Source organism: Macrobrachium rosenbergii, chromosome 41 (assembly GCF_040412425.1).
Source record: "Macrobrachium rosenbergii isolate ZJJX-2024 chromosome 41, ASM4041242v1, whole genome shotgun sequence".
NCBI lineage: Eukaryota > Metazoa > Arthropoda > Malacostraca > Decapoda > Palaemonidae > Macrobrachium > Macrobrachium rosenbergii.
In genome coordinates, this window is record NC_089781.1 from 11,237,861 (window position 1) to 11,255,190 (window position 17,330).

The 17,330-nt window shown below is 33.9% G+C and overlaps 1 protein-coding gene across 3 annotated transcripts in view; it reads left to right on the forward strand.

The window, feature by feature from the left end:
- The window catches only part of LOC136826639 (E3 ubiquitin-protein ligase RBBP6-like), an 89,943-nt gene that overhangs the window by 56,470 nt on the left and 16,143 nt on the right, over positions 1-17,330 (forward strand). For all 3 annotated transcript variants that reach the window (XM_067083962.1, XM_067083963.1, XM_067083964.1), the window contains exons 5-10: positions 14,032-14,079; positions 15,252-15,340; positions 15,556-15,664; positions 15,885-16,000; positions 16,363-16,505; positions 17,100-17,229. In XM_067083962.1, the coding sequence (XP_066940063.1) occupies positions 14,032-14,079; positions 15,252-15,340; positions 15,556-15,664; positions 15,885-16,000; positions 16,363-16,505; positions 17,100-17,229 (635 nt within the window). The remainder of the gene's footprint in view (positions 1-14,031; positions 14,080-15,251; positions 15,341-15,555; positions 15,665-15,884; positions 16,001-16,362; positions 16,506-17,099; positions 17,230-17,330) is intronic.

A 17,330-nucleotide genomic window follows, 5' to 3' on the forward strand; every position in this document is an offset into this window, starting at 1 on the left:
ATTATATATATATATATATATATATATATATATATATATATATATATATATATATATATATATATATATATATATATATATATATATATATATATATTATATATATATATATATATATATATATATATATATATATATATATATATATATATATATATATATATATATATATATATATATTATATATACACATACACATGCAACTGTCCTCATATTTAACCACTCTTTTCCACTACTAAGTTGTGCAATATTTTTTCTTTGTATATTTGGCTGCCTCATATCACCTTGAGGTACAGTAATTGTCTCTTGCTAACAGTTGTTTTTTTTATCCATTGATTATTCTCATTACTGTTCAGAAAATGTCAGAATGCATGACTGCAACTTTGTGCCATTTGTCATTTTCATACCCCATTCTGATTTCATGAAAATGAAACTTAAATTTATTCTATTTATCATTACTAGTCTTGTTGAAGCAGTAGCTTGCGTGAATTCATCTTAAACTTAGTTTTATTTTACTTAAACCTTACTATGGCCTTAGTTACTTTATATGGATTTTTTTTTTTTTTTTTTTTTTTTTTTTTTTTTCTCTCCTCCTCCTCCCCTCCCACTTTGTCACTGCTCAGTTGGGGTGAAACTGCCCCAACCAACAGGCTTGGCAATGAGGCTCCCTGGTAATTTGCCTGAAGCATGGTTTCTTCAAAAAATAAATTGGGAGCATGATAGCACACCATCATTAGAAGGAAAACTCTTGGTGTTCAGTTTTCTTAATATTGTTATAACTTTTGATTAATCATAGAAGTTGAGACAGGTTCCTCAAAGATTTAGGTGTTCGTTGTAAGAAATGAAAATTGGATTGGAAGCATGGTAGCATACAATCTTTAGAAGGAGTTCTTGATGATCAATTGTAATTTTACTGATGGTTATGACTTTTTTCATCATAGAAGTTAACAAGACAATTGCAATTCTAGATTCAGGGTTCATCCAAAGATTTAGGTTTTCAGTGAGAAATTAAAATTAGAGCAAGGGAGGCATGGTAGCATACCATCTTTGGAGAGGGGAATTCTTGATGGTCATTGTTCATAATTTTACTGATGGTAAGATTTGTTTCACCATTAAAGTTTAACAAGATATTTGTATTTCTAAACTCAACATCACCCAAAGATTTAGAAGTTTGTTGAGAAATGAAAATTGGAGCATGGTCAAGTTTAGCGGTTGGTGTCTTGTGTGGAAAGAGACCAAAGTGAATAAATGAAAAAACGTAATGCATCTTTGAGGGTAAAGGGGAACTTAACTGGGTATATATATATACTGTATATATATTTTTTCATTCATTTGTCCAAAGCTGTCTTTTCTGCCGTATTGTTGATGTAATATTGAGGGACTTGAATACTGCAAAGAAGTGTCATTACTTTGCCATCAATAATGGTTACATTTCCTTTTTGTTTATGGGTTTCAATTCATTCACCTACCCCCCTTCCTATATTTTCATCTTGCCTATGTTAAAAAAAATTTTGCATGGTTGGGAAGTGTGCTGGATTGTTCTAACTTCAACATATCTAAGTGAACTATTAATTGTTCCATGTAAATTATTAGTGCAAATAATACATTCAACTTTGTTTCCTTAGTCATCATCATTGAGGACTTTTAAGTGTCCCATAACTTAAGATTTTACTGGGCTGTGAAACATGCCAAGACTTACACACAACTCATGAAGATATTGAGCTAAAATTGCAACTACTACTAAATTAAATGTACATATTCCTGTTACTGAATTAATATATCTAAAGCTCATAGTCTTTAGTAAAGAGCTAGTACTGTATCATCTTAGAATAGTAAATATAAATTCAAATATTTTTGAACCCCGTTGTAATGTGGTTATTTCAAAAAGAATGACACATTCAAGTAAAACCATCCTATATTTAAATTTAGCCCCAGTTCTTGGAATGTATGCCTAAATTCCATAAATCAGTCAGTCAACCATCTTTTAAATTGGTTACTCATATTTTACCTTTGGAAATCTGACTTCAGTTTTCAACGACAACGGACTGTCGGAACTTTTGGCATCTTTGAAAAATTTTATCAGTCACCATATCCATTTTAATAATTTGTTTCCAGTAATTTATTAGATTAATATATGATGTGTTAATTCACTGGACTGGTTCAAGTAACTAAAAATCAGATTTTTTAATCATATAGTGTAGTAAACAAAAAGGCAATGAGGATGGAGGTAATGTGTGGAGCCCATTATTCAGCACTTGATTCATATTTGTTTATACAGGACAAATTTAAGTAATTTGAAAGCTCTAAAAAAAAAGTCATAAGAATAAACTTCTAAATCTTTGGAAATGCGTGTAAGAATTCAGTCTGAAGTACAAATTTAAACTATAGTATTTTCTAAAATACTTTTTATATTACAGTACTGGGATGCAGCGTGTTTTTGTTAAATGTAGGTTTTATTGTGAATTATATATCTAACAAATACAGTACTAGCTGTTTCATAAATGTACAGGGAAGGTGCTAATCTTCTCTACATACTGTATGCTTTAGCTCTTTCCACATTTTTGGTTGTTGATGCCCCTTTTTTTATTTTGACTGAGCAGTGTACTACAGACTTTCACCAACTATCATCCTCTGTTCTTAAACCATACAAAAACCCTATCAAATTTCACTGATCCATCATCTTGCCTGCAGGTAAGACTGATATAAATAATTCAGCTCTGCAGCTTCTACTTTCTTCCTAGCCATTTTGATTAAGGAGTTGTTTACTTGCTATGCCTATTCTCTCACTTCTCTTATCCTACCATCATCCAAAAGCTGTACTCTTCAATGCCTTTAAGCAACAATTTTCATGCTCCCACTACCTCAACTAACATTCATGTTATCATTTCCACTACACAACTTCCTCTAGCAGACACTTGATCTCACTAATCAATGCAGTTTTTCATTAGTATCCCAGGAAGTACTGTCTCAAAATATCCTTTTCACTTTCCATTCTTGACCTATCTTTATATCCCACAACTTCTATATGTACATCTGCTGTCTGTTTTCTGACTTTTGCATAACTCCAAGTTTTTTAACAGACACACCCTTGTCTCAGCCTCTTTTATACCCCTAACACATGCCACTTTTCCCTTATCATACCAGTGTCATGTCCTATCCTCTCAATCCAAATCCTACTATACACAGCACCTTTTAGTTGGGTCACTGCATTGTGAACCGATCTATCAGGTCTAAATGGAAGATTGGGCTTCTGTCCCCGCTAGTAACAAGAAATACAAAAATATCTGCTGTCTGTCTGTCTTTGGCCTGCTTTATTCTATCCACATCAGAGGACAGAGGATGTTTTAGTTAGTTTGGGGGTTTGGCTATTCATAAGGTTTGGTTTCAAGATGAAACCGTCTGCAGCAGGTAGAGCATTATGTAGTGCCGTTTGGTGTATTTAAACCAAGCTTGTTGGCAAGCCCATTTTGGCTTTTAGGGAATAATGCTGAAATTGACTTTTTTGCATGGCATAATTGCAACTCCTCTGCATTTTCAAATATTTTTTATTTTGATTTTTTACAGCACTTAATCTTATCAGAACTACTGATATCAATAAGTAACTGTTGCATTTCAATGCAATACTGAATGACCCAGTGAGTTGGCCCGAAAACCTTTAATGTTTACTTGTGGAAGACAATTACATGAAAGACGTGGGTGGTGGAATTTCAGTGACCCATTGTCACTCACTGTTGAGGCTAGGAGTGGTGATAAATGGTTACGCAAGTTATCCTCAGATTATGGAACATAATTATGTTTGTCATTCAAAAGTTTATTTTTGTTTAATTTGAACTGGTTCAAAAATCATCAATTGACTGTTGAGATCTTGATGTGGATTTTTAGATTTTTACATTAGTGCCCACTTTCACTTGTGTAATATGCAAGATGTAATGGTTTTGCCCTAGATATTGAGCATAAAGTGTAATGTTTGAACACAAGACTAAGTGGAGAGCCAGATAAAATGGAAGTGACTATAAAATAATCCATTAGGTTATAAGATACAAACACGTATTACATTTGGGCATACTAAATACAGATATACTGTTTAAAAGAATTTAATGGTTAATTGTATGAATTTTGGTAGTTGAAATGCCTTGACTAAATGATACTTCATATTGGTTTTTGAATTATGTTTTGATTGCCTTGTTTTACCTTGTTTAAAATGTGACTGGTATATCAAGAAATATATTACCAGCCCTTAAACCAGCAGCTGCTGTGACCTTACACACTGGATTTTAGTCAACAGCTGGGGCCATGTCTCGGGAAGCATAGTCATTCACTGGGCAGAAAAGGGAAGAGGTAGTCTAGGTCTGTTATTATCGGTACACATTTCCAAATCAAGGTAGTGGTCTGGTTACAGGAGCTATCAAAATTGGCTGCATCCCACTACAAATAAGAACTAGGGATAACAAAAATGCCTCATTTCTAACATTATAATTACTTCCTGTGTGGGCAGCATGCCGTTCATGGTCAGCACATCGCTGTTTGTATTTTTTTTTTTTTTTTTTCTCTCTCTCTCTCTCTCTCTCTCTCTCTCTCTCTCTCTCTCTCTCTCTCTCTCTCTCTCTCTCCTGGTGAAAAATACCAGCTAACACAAGGCATTTGTCCCCATAAGGGGCCAGTGCCATCTGTGCACTCTAGGTACTAAGAGTTCTTTCCAGCATCCCTTTGGCTCCCAGTTGCAACCTCTTCCATTCCTTTTACTGTACCTCCATTCATAGTACCTTTCTTCCATCTTACTTTCCACCCACTCCTAAGGCCCTGTCCACACTAGCGGGCACTGCCCGATGGGCAAACACTGTTCCCATAACCATTCCACTATACTGACCGACTGAGTATGGAGCCAGAACGATGCGATTGTCTGGTAACACTGCTTCAGAAGCGAGAGAAAATATAAACAGCTGGAAGCTCCCGACAAGCATGCCTGCTAGTGTGGACAGGCCCTAACAGTTGTTTCTTAGTGCAAATGCAAAGTTTCCTCCTCTTTACTCTAAAATTCCCTGTCAGCACTGAATGACCTCATTGGTCCCAGTGCTTATCCTTGGGCTTGAATTCTGTATTCCATTCCATTCCATTTCACAAGGCATTTGTGGAGATGCAAGATGGAATAGTATACTCCTTGCAAATTATAAAACAGGCTAGTGGTTAAAAGCTTCAATTGTACCTAGTATTTTAACTGGGTATATTGTTGTTTGGTGCTTCATTATACTTCGTCATTGTCTATGTAAGGGTTACCTTGTATGGCCTGGGGTATTTTGCACTGATGCTCTTGATTAGGGATTGTACACTAATGTTTACCATATCCAAACAGTAAGATTAAGGGTAAGCTTCTGGCTTTTTGTTATAGTCAGTACCTTAGCACTGACTCGTCTCGTCTCACTGCTATTCCTCCAGGGAAGCCTTTACCTGTAGTGCACTATGTATGACCCAGTTCATGCCACAAAATTGATTTGGCTAAGCATTAAACAGTAAGGAGTAAACAAATATCGCAGTACATTTCACCATTTGATATGTATGGAGCAGTTGTTGCCAATATTGAAACATGGGCTGTGGAAGCAATAGCAATTCATTTGATTAGTGATATATATTAAAAGAAAATCTTTCTGTTCTTCTTTGACCTATTATTTATCCCTTGGCTATGTCTTGCTTTTCTTAGTATTACTGCACTGTTGTTTAATAGGTTGATTGTCTTTATATTTTGATGTGTATTTCTAGTTGAGGTTATGTTTGGGACGGGTCAGTTTTATCTGTTGCTGTTTGACTTGATATCTGTCAGTGATTTAATCTTGGAATGATTTACACTTACTCCTGTTATGTAATGAACTTGCAAAGTTATCACTTGTTCGTCACAGATTATTCATTTACAGGAATTTAGGTTATAGGAATGCGTAACTAATAATTTCCTTTTTCATTAATTGTGTACATCATATAAACAACTAAATACTGAAATTGTCACTGGAAGCTCATCAAAAACTAGGTTTGTCAGTTGTCTTCAGTTTATGCATGTTTTCCATTATTTCAGTTGCAGATTTATAATTTATGATATGATAATACTCCTAGCTGGTAGTAGTTTTGTCACATCTGGTGATGTTTTGGTTCTTGTTTCAGTTTTTGTTACATCTCTTGGTCATGTCTGGTTCTTGTTTGTTTCCTAGATAAACTTGCATTAGACCTCTCCATTTCCTTTTATCATAACTATTCTCAGACCAGGAGTTCCCATGACTTATTTTTAGTATAAACAATTACCATCAAATGTATAGACATTAGAATACACACCTTGATTCTAAAAGGTTTAGTTTACTGGTTACTGAGATCTAACTCTCCGCCTCCTTCGAGGGAATCAAATTATCAGTGTTTTTGTGTGTTAATGCTCTCATGTTTTGTGTGCGTAGTTAAAATTAAAATATCCTTTGGATGAAAATACTGCTACATATGCAGTTTTCATTTGTGTGTTGAAATATCCATGTAGATGGTATTGGGTATTTTCAACAATTACGCTATTCCCGGAAGCAACTAATCCAGCAAATTGGCTTTGTAAAATAAAAGTCCCCCTCTCTCTCTCTCTCTCTCTCTCTCTCTCTCTCTCTCTCTCTCTCTCTCTCTCTCTCTCTCTCTCTGCCTGCTTCTGCCTTTTTTTTTTTTTTTTTTTTTTTTCCAGAAACTAATAGTCCAAGTTTAACCATGTTGATTGTGGAGCAAAGTGAATTCTGGGCCTACAGTAATAGGTGTATGTTTTATCTATTAATAAGAATTATTAACGTGTTCTTTATTGGAATTGCATTCAGGGATGATTCTTTTCTGAGATTGCGTGATAAATGTATGTTTGATATTTAACAAGATATTATTAGTGCTTTAATTTCATCAAATGTACAGTAGATTAAAAATGGGAAAAGGATTTCTTATTCAGAGATTTAAGTTCTGACCACGTTGTATGTACAGGATGATTTAATAGACTGAATGAAAGTTCACTGGAGAGATATTGTTGGGAAGTGAATGTTAAGAAAAGTCTTGCTCAATTCATGTTGTTAATGTTAATTCATACTCTCCCCACTTTATTTTAAAATGTGGATTTCATCATCGCAGTAAGTGCAGTCATTGCTTGCAAGTTGAGTTTGAGACTGCTGTCAGCAAAAGAGACAGTGTTCAATAGTATGGAAGTGGAAAGGTGATGGAAGACAACTTAAATCACAATATTGCTTTAGAATACCCCAGAAGGTGTACAGAAAGGTTTCAAATACATTTGATTTGAAAACAGGTTGTACTTAGGCAAGAAGGTCGTATGTGGCATAAATGTATGAGAAGTTGAGAGTAAAGAAAAACATTTGTCCAAGTTTTCTCAGGAAACTTGGATGAGAACTCTGGTGAGGTTTGAAAGGTGTTGCGTATTGGTATAGAAGGTAATTGGTTGAGAGCCATTAAAGTTTTAATGGAGAAAGTTTCAGATGGAAATTGTGAATTCATAAGTTTCTTCAAGAAAAGATGCAGATGGTCTTGATAGGGTAAGGTATTCCAGTCCAAGAAAAGATGAAGTAAGGGAGAATGTCAGGAAGCCAAAGTTGATGTGTATGAGGGATTAGATGAGGGAACTCTCTCTAATATGGTTAGTCTGTATGTGAGGGACATTGCTTTCCAGCCCAAAATTTTGTACCAGAGTACCTTGATTTTACAAGTATATATTAGCCGGTGATGAGAGAGGCTGGATGACATAGTCCAATATACATACTGTAGACTGATCATACACAGAAAAAATGTGGATGAACATTGTATTTTGTTAACAGAAATGTGATAAAAGTGCTGTAGATAATTAGGTGGGTTGCTTTTTAATGGGGTTTTGATCATGTGGAAAGCATGGATTGAAGGAAGGATGATAGGCTGGTGATCAGAAGGGTTGGAGAGGAGGAGTAGGAAGGGGAAACTGAGAAAGCACCAGCTAGGAACAGGATGAGCTTTCTGTATTGTTAAAAAGTAGCTGATGCTTGGTAGTTGAGAGTTCATTCTTGATTCAGCTGTGAGAAGATTATCTGTTGTTGAATTTGTTTCCTTTTTTTTTTTTTTTTATTCCAAACCACCATATATTTTGGGAAGTTGCTTCATGGTCATAAATTGAAAAAGAAAAAAAATTGTTGCAAGCATGTGTGTATGTGTGATTTTTTGGGGTTTTGTTTTTGTGGAGGGCCCACCTATTAGTTTTCATCCTTTACAGGGGATGTCTTTTGGCATCAATTTTCTGTTTCTAAGCAGAGGGTATGTTGGCTAAGATAGCCAGTCCAATTTTCTCATTACTTCGATGCTTCTGGATCATTACATACCACTAATGTTAGTTGTTCTGTGGCATTGGCCTGCACATTAACTGGCTAAGCCAGGTGTTGTGAAATTTGTGTTGAGAATGTTCCACTAATATTAACAGTATTATTTAATGTAAAGTGCAAAAATGTGTGATGTTTTAATCTGAGAATATGTTAAAAATACAGAAAATTCTTGCATACATACTTTTCTATGAATTAACAGTTCTGGTGTGGATGTTGAACTGTGCTTGCTTTCTCAGTTTAGTCACTGGAGGAACATCTCTAGTTTGTAAATCAAGCCAGATGTCCTATAAGTGACTCGAGATCATCAGTAATAATGGCAATACTTTAACAAATGTTTCTTGAAATAATATCCAGGTTTTCAGCACCAGTTATTACTTTGGTATGTTTTCCCATTTAAAAAGCAAATATTTGGATTAGTCCTCTAATAGTTGAATAACCTTCCCATATTATTGTTCTAGTGCAATTATTTAATGAGAAACTTATAGATGCATATACCAAACATATCCAAATCCACAATAAGAGAGTTCATCAGAATCCCACCTGATAAAAGATTCCTTTGTTGTTAACATGTGTAAAGATTTGATTTTGAAATAATCAGATGTAAATTCGTAACAGTCCTTTGTTTATGATTATAGCCAATCCCTGGGGTATTAAATTTTTTACAGTTTTATTTGCCTAAGTTTTTTCCCAAAAACAATTACTGCTAACTAGTTCTGTTAAAGCTTCAACTTTAGTTTGGTCTTGTTAAACTGTCTTATGTTTGCCTTAATCAGGATCTGATGCAGTGTGTGCTGTGAAAGCAGCACACAGTAATTTTGTATTACTGGGAATTGCTCATTGATGATGGTATACTTTCAGAAGTTCTATAATTCTAACTTTTTCATTGAATTTTGTCATTTCTGATAAGGTACTGTACTTGAAAAATTGACTTCAGTTTCATCTATACCAGTGAGTATAGTATTTTCTTATTTTGCATTTGTCATAAATTATGTCTATAATTATATTGAGGCCTTGTCAGCAGTCCTGGAAATCTGCATATAATTGCTCATTGTTATGTGTTAGTTTAAGATTTAAAATGGTAATACAGGGGGAGTGACTGACTGTTTCCCACGCAACTCTCTTGTGAAAATTTCACTGCATGGCTTCCTATAGGTGCATCAGACTTTCTGAACTTCCAATCTTTGTTTTATTAATGATCACATGCATATCTGAGTTGATATTGATACCAGACTCCTTAAAGGAGTCTTTGAAAGGTTAAAGACTTTAGTGCTGCACAGGGTCTGCAACTTTAAAATATCAGACTGCAGCTTAAGTATAGGACTCCCAGTCTTATTGTTTTTACCTGAACCTTTTAATGTTTTCACTTGCTGCATCTTTAGTTTAACACTTTGAACCATCATGTCTGTTTCCAATCATAACTTACATCTCTAAATAATAAACTTTTTGTGCAAATCCATTTGTCAATTATGTTAATTTCAGCCTTCAGGTGCTCCCTAAAATGAAAACATCTCGCTTTGTTCATATTTTATGTACCGTCTAGTTTAGTCAGAAATTAAAGTAGTTTTTAGCATTAAACATGCACATGATGTTATTACAGTGTTAAGATTATCAAGTTTTTTCATTACTTGAATAGTAATATTCAGTCAACATTCTACCAAAGTGTTATAGAATCAGTCTTCTGTCATGTCTGTTTGCAAGTTAAACCAAAAGTGAGCATGGGATTTGAAAATATACTAGAGGCAGGCAGTATGACATAAAAATTAATGTTATGTTGGGGAGAGAGGATGCATTATTTTCTGGTATGTGTGTGGCAGAGTCGGGGGAGATAGATATATTGCTCATCCTTGTTCCAAGTGTTCTGGGCCTACGAAGGTGAAACCCTGGGAACCATTACCAAAAGTTTTGGTAATCAAATTTGATGATGCTTCTTAAAAAGAAAAGAATACCCAGGTGGAGGGGGTTTGACTTTGGCAGAGGCATGTACATTCTGAGTGTTTCATTCTTAAGGTTGGAGACTGTTTCATTCACACAGAGTTCATTCAGTTCTCACACACAGTGTTGGCTAGAAACATTTTTTTGTAAACCTTGTCATCTTGAAATATACGTTTGGCTCATACCTGGTGTACTTGAAAATGTAACTTTATTACCTTCAACCTTGGCTGTGGTGCTTATATCCGACAGTGTAATTAAGACCAAATCCCAGCCATGACTTCTGTGTCCAGGCTATTATTGTACTTGGTTGCTATTGACAGCCATTGAGATTTTCCTATTTCGTTGGTGTGATTTTTTTTCCTTGCCAACTTTGCCATGATGGAAGGGTTAATGTCATCTACTTCTACAACCTACTAAAGTCATTAGGTGATTATTATCCCCTCTTGTTAACTACATTGTCATTGAGGTGGGTAGTTTCTTAAATATGATTAATGATATTCTCAAATTGGTTTCTGAGCAGTGTATTTTAACTACCACCAGAAGCTTTCCTAAACTTTAAACTTTTGTAGGGAATGAGTGCATAATGGTTATAATTTCTATCAGATTTTGCTAAGGGAACTTTTCACAATGGAAGATTGCAAAGCCTTGCTTCTGTTATATCATTTGAATTTCTCTTGAGGATTTTTAGACAAATTTAAATAAATTTTTGTCTCTGGTTACGTAGTCTTTAAAAACCAGTTCATAATTATGCCAAAGCAAAAATCCTCAGCATTTTCAGTTTATCTAATAGATTTTTAGTTGCAGTAAATTAAATAAGATTTGATAAAGCTGACAATTAAACCCTTCGGGCCAGCCCCATTTCAAGAAGGTTAACTTCATTCTGGTTAAACTATTATTGATTTCACTTTCAAAAATACTTATTGGTAGACCCCCCCCCATTTTTTCCAATCATAAGCCACCTGTGTGAGAGCTGATGGTTTTTGTACAATGGTTAAAACTACCACATTAACTGATGAGCATTTTGGGAGCTGTTCTTTTATAGGTATTTTATCCTGTGGTTTTACCTTAATTTTTTAATGTCATGAATTACTATTTGTTCTCTGTATGACATAGCAAGGCCTGCTTAATAGTAAAGGTAGAATTGTCAGCTTGGTGTAGACTCTCGTACCCTCAATGTTGCAGTGTCGTTTATGTTGTCCAATCCAATACATAAATTTTTTTCCGCATACTTTATGAGAAATAGCTTGTGACAAACCAACATTCTTTTCGGCCTTGCCTGACAAGCATGTCCTGACCTTGTCTACACATATTCATTCTCTCTCTCTCTCTCTCTCTCTCTCTCTCTCTCTCTCTCTCTCTCTCTCTCTCTCTCTCTCTCTCTCTCTCTCTCTCTCTCTCTCTCTCTCTCTCTCTCTCTCTCTCTCTCTCTCCACTAGGGTGGAACAATTGAAAAAATATTTTATTATAGCTTTTTGTGACTATCATAAGGGTAATTTTTTAAGAAGTAGATACATATACGTAAGGAGCACATTGCCGAGATAGTATTAGGTTAGGATAGCATGTATTTTATCACAGGAGATGAAGTTTACCACAATTGGACTGGTGTCCTAGAAGGAAGATGTAACAAATAGACAACCAAATATGTAGCAGCCATTACTGAAAAAGCTGTCGCAGTGCATTAAGGAGTTTACAGTTCATGCTGAAGGGTTTTTTGTTTGGTAAATACTAGCACAAAGTAGCTTTCATTAGGCATGTATTCATCTGTGAAAGTCAGAGAAAAACAATATATTTTATACACATTTGTGTAGAGGAAAAGTTGGCTCAAACATAAAATTATGCAGCATTGTTATTATTTTGTATTGTTTACCATGAAAAAATTAGTAGTTAAAGGTTGTCAGTAACTTGAGCAATTCTAAAGTGACCTATGTTATTTAGCAAAAATGGTGGGAAAATGTTGCACTGTATGCCATTATGATATATAGCTTATACTGGTTAATAATTTGTGACTTGAATTGTAGACCATAAGTTCAATGAATTAGGTGCTGGAGTAGTTATTGTAGCATAGCCATTTGTCCAAGAATTGAAGAGAAAGTAGATAGTTTAACTTTTTTGCTGAACTGCACTTTGGAATGCTGCCATAGAAATTGAGAGAGTGACCAGGAACTGTTAAAAGTGAAGTCCAGCATAAGTGTATTATCCTGTTTCAAGTGGTTGTTATAACAGCATAGTTTCATGGTAAAACTTTTCATGGACTTTGCCTTCTGATAACAGAATGCTCTTAAATGAATTTTCTTGTGATATGAAAAGTTTTATTCAGGAAAATATGCACTCATGATAAAAGCTGATGTCAAACAAAATGGTGTTAACAGTTGGAAAGTGTGTGAAATGGTCTGATTATGTCTTCATTAAACTGCCCATTTATTACCTGTGTTTGTGAACCAAATGAGGACAAGTTTTCCATTTGTGTATGATGATAGGCTCTGTTTTTTTAACAGTACTTCATTAATTACTTTATCAATTTTGATGGATGCTTTCTAGTCTTTTCTTAAGCTTATCTAAAAATTAGAGAAGGAAGTGCTTTTGAAATATATTGTGAAATTATCTAAAAAATAGAGAGGGAAGTGCTTCTGAAATATATTGTGAGATTTTCAGCACAGTCTACAGACATGCAAACCTTTGGGTTATAAGTGAACAATATTTGAGTGTTGACCATGTGAGGCTTATTGGAAATTTTTATTCATCCTTAAGTGTTATTAAACATCTGAGTTCATCTTGAGGCATAAGCCAGATAGAAGTGTGTTTCTTAGTAATATAAAATGTGGCTGGTATAACTGTGGATTGTGCAAGAATGTTATTCTTAGGTTTTGGAGTTGCTGAGAAATGTGCAACATTCTATGGTGCGATTACTTACTAAAAAATTGGAAGGTTTTACAGAATTGAGTTGGACCTTAATTAAATATCACAGTGAGCAATATAAAGGAAAAACATTAATTGCAATATGTACAGCATATGATTTAGTTTAAAAAATACTCAGCATTAATGTATATCTTTTAGATAAAATGAAATGTAGTTGAAGGCATGGATGAGAAAATCTAAGATCATGTATAATGATGAAACAGTGTCATTACAGAAACTAATTGAAACAATTTTTGTGTGTAAATTGACAAAATTTGTATTGATATAATATCCAAATGGCAAGGTTATTCACACACCTGAGCAATATATTCTCAGGTTAAGGTGACAAAGCATTTTCTTTTATACTATTAAAAGACCAGAAATGTACCAAGTACAATTACCCAGCAGAAGGGCAAGAGAGGTTGCTAGATGCAAGAGAGAAGACACTTTGTCTTAATAGAATGATCTTAATCAGTAGCTAGTGGTTGTTGGGTTTTATTTTTAAAAGTACTATTTGTACATTTATGAATGTTTGCGAACAATTTTCTCAATACAGTATTGAATGTAATTCGGGTAAAATATGGTACTCTGTGGCATTTACAATATGAAACTTGCTCAGAGATTTATTTTTGAAAACATGCTTTCAACAACCCATTTTAGAAGATAAGCAGATATGACCTATATAGATGGTCCTTGATGTATAATTTAAAAAAAGGTTAAAGTATCAAAAGAAAGTTAATGTTGGGAGGGCTTGTATGGACTGGATTGTTGCTTGTGTGAAACCAGAGCAACACCTAGGCCTTGGGAAGCAGTCCACTCTGGAAACAAGTTTCTACAGGTTGTCTTATATCTACAGACTGAAGATGCAGCAGAAGCCGCAGAAATAGACAGAAAGATAAAAGAGGTTAGTTGAACATGATTAATTTGTATGCATGCTTTACAAAAGTGTCAAGTTCTGGTCTAATTTAGATTATTGCTGTTTCTTTGAATACTTCACATAATAACACATGAATGCATGAATTGTAGTTGAATGAAAGACTGGGGAATTTGTGTGGGGTTTAAGTATTTAGTATTAATGTTTAATTCGTGGAAAGAGTCAGGTATTAGGTGCTATTCCTAAAGGTAAATCTTAATGGTTAGCATGATCACTAGACTAGAATTTAAAGAAAACTCATGTTGAAGTTACATATGGGTTTAGCACAGAAATCTAAATTTTGCTTAGTGGTTGGAAAAATAATTTTCTCAATTGGGGTATTAAATCTCTTGAAATCATACTTATATTCTCCTGAAGAGGAAATATAATTTTTTTATCATTGCATAGTTTAATTCACTCATTATTTCTTTAATTCCCCTTTGGTAGTGACTAAAGTACAGAAAGGTATATGTATGCATGCATGAACTGAGTTTGGTACAAGTGGTAAGCAGCTTGTTCTCCTATCCTTTCTCTCTTATTGTGGTTTTTGTGTAATTTCAGCTTGCATTCACAAGTAGGAAAATTTATATTCTGAAAAAAATTCCTCTTGTTACAACCAGTTTCTGTAAATAAACTCATTTAGATTTCATGCTTGAAAGCGGACAGTGTTTTGTGGTGCACAATATTTAGGCATGATAAAAAATTATTACCAGTGCTCATTTTTATTAGATGAATGCCTTTCCTTCTTAGTACAGTTTTCTCTTTATTTTCATTTTATCACTTGTTTTTAATTATGGCTCTTTACATGTGCTGGGTAATGTTAAGTAAACATACACCTAAAGTAAATTGTAATTGGATGTAGTTTATTTTTATTTTTATTTTCTTGACAATGTTGGTTTTTTTCCACCTTTGAAATTTATTTTTAATGTGAAAGCTCTTGTTAGATTCTTTGATGCCTTTTGGTCCAAGTCAGAAGTTATTTTCTCTACTTGCATTTTTCATTGTTTATGTGAAGTCTGCCATTTTCCTACCCATCTTATATTTTGGGTTTGCCAATGCTTTGTATCTTCTGTCTTAAGGTTAATCTTATTTTGTGGTTGGACATCATGTGAAGATATGAAAATAGAAATTACTTCTAGTGCTAACTAGTTTTTTTAAAACAGGTGACGGATCTAACGCGAATGGAAGGTAGTGAACAGGATAAAATTAATGCAATGGTTGCTCAGTCTACAATGGATTACCATCCTTCAAAGTAAGTTCTGTTTCTGTCTCTAGTTAAGATGCCCAAGGTTTGGTTTATCCATCCTTTTCATGTGCATTCTTTAAGTATGAAATATTTTGAAAATCACCAGTTTGGGAAATTTTTATCCATTCCTTAATTATATTTTTATGTCGGGCATACATCTTCAGATTTTAATTTTTAATTGTAGTTAATAACAAAACATTACTGATTGACTTCTTTAACAGGTATGTAAAGCTCCGTGCTAGCAAAATGACGGGGATTGTCCCAATTGGCTACAAATGTTACAAATGTAACAAGGCAGGCCACTGGGTCACAATGTGTCCACTTAATAATGTAAGTATAATGCACTTTATCCCCTTGTGCACAGTATTGATGTTTTCATTAAGAGGAATTTTGGTTTTTGAAGTTGTTACAATTTAAACTTGAGACTTAATGGTGCTATTCTAATAACTGAAAAAAATTTTGAACATAAATAGATTTTACATGCTGCCAATTTTATTTTAGGGTATAGTTTATTTGAAGATTTCTAATGATACTATTTATCTTTAAACAGCAAGATTTGAGGAAAAGTACAGGGATTCCATCAATGTTCCTCGAAGAGGCCAAAGACCCAAATGCCCCTGGTGTTATGATCACACAAACAGGGAAATTAGTTCGTCTGCGTGATATGTAAGTACTTGGTTTTCTTATTGCATTTGAATGACAGTATAAGGGAAGTTATAAAAGTCTGTTTCTACTATGTGTGATATATATTTCTCTCTCTCTCTCTCTCTCTCTCTCTCTCTCTCTCTCATTTTATATGTTATTGAACCAGTTTAATAGATCAGTCTCTCATTTATATTGAGCACATTTAATGGGGCAAAGTTATTAACATTTATTCTAAATGATCATATGACTTGTAAAGTGAAGGCTTTGGTCTTTTAAAGTGAATTGTAATTATATGTAAAAGACATAGAACTATTTTGAAGAGGAATAGAATTGAAATTAATCAGGTAAATTTTTGTTTTTTTAATTCCATTTTTCTACTTCAGGGGTGGTGATAATAATACAGCAAAATACATTCCTCCAGCTGAACGCCCAGCACCACCAGATGAGTTAGAATGCCAGCTGTGCAAGGAAATTTTAAAAGATGCTGTACTGATTCCATGCTGTGCTGTAGCCTATTGTGATGATTGTAAGTTCCAGCTGTGTTTGCTTATATTTATTAATGTTCAAAAGTCTGTTTATTTTAATGGTCATGTTTCATATTCTGTAAGGTACATTTTTATTATTAGTCAACCTCTGATTTTTATTTTGTCCGAAGCTTTAAAATCCATCACATATTTACTTAACTATAACCATAACTTCCTCATATGTATTTTAGATATTCAAATGATGGTTAATGTGCCTGTTCATGTAAAAACATTATTTAAATTGTGATATTAATAAGCATCTGTACATGTATCTGATAAGCATGTTTGTGACAGATACTATTCAACTTGATGTAGACAGTTTTATTTAAAAGTAGAAACGCTGAAATGAAATCAGTGTATTCACTACTATATGGTTGGCATTGACTGAGGAAAAATTGTCTTTATTTAGTCTGACACTAAAACTTTAAGAACAAAGTTAGGTTATCTTTAATCTCACACTAAAAATTTAAGAACAAAGTTAGATAAACAGCTTTGATGAACAGATTGACAACCTAAAAATTCCTTGGTTCAGGTAAAAAAGCATAGTACTGTAATTGTTGTAAGTATGTTTGAATGTTTTCTCTCTTATTTTTCAGGCATTCGTAATCATTTGCTTGACTCTGAAGAGCATGTATGCCCTGCATGTGGAAAGGAGGGTGTTGGTCCAGATACACTTATTCCTAATAGATACCTTAGAATCAAAGTTCAGGAGTTTGAATGTGGATGGTGAGTGCTTTTTAATTTCTTCATTGTGATGGAACATTAAGATTTTAATGTTTATTGGGTAAATTTTTATGCAAGAAATTTTCGTCAAAAAATCATTGAAG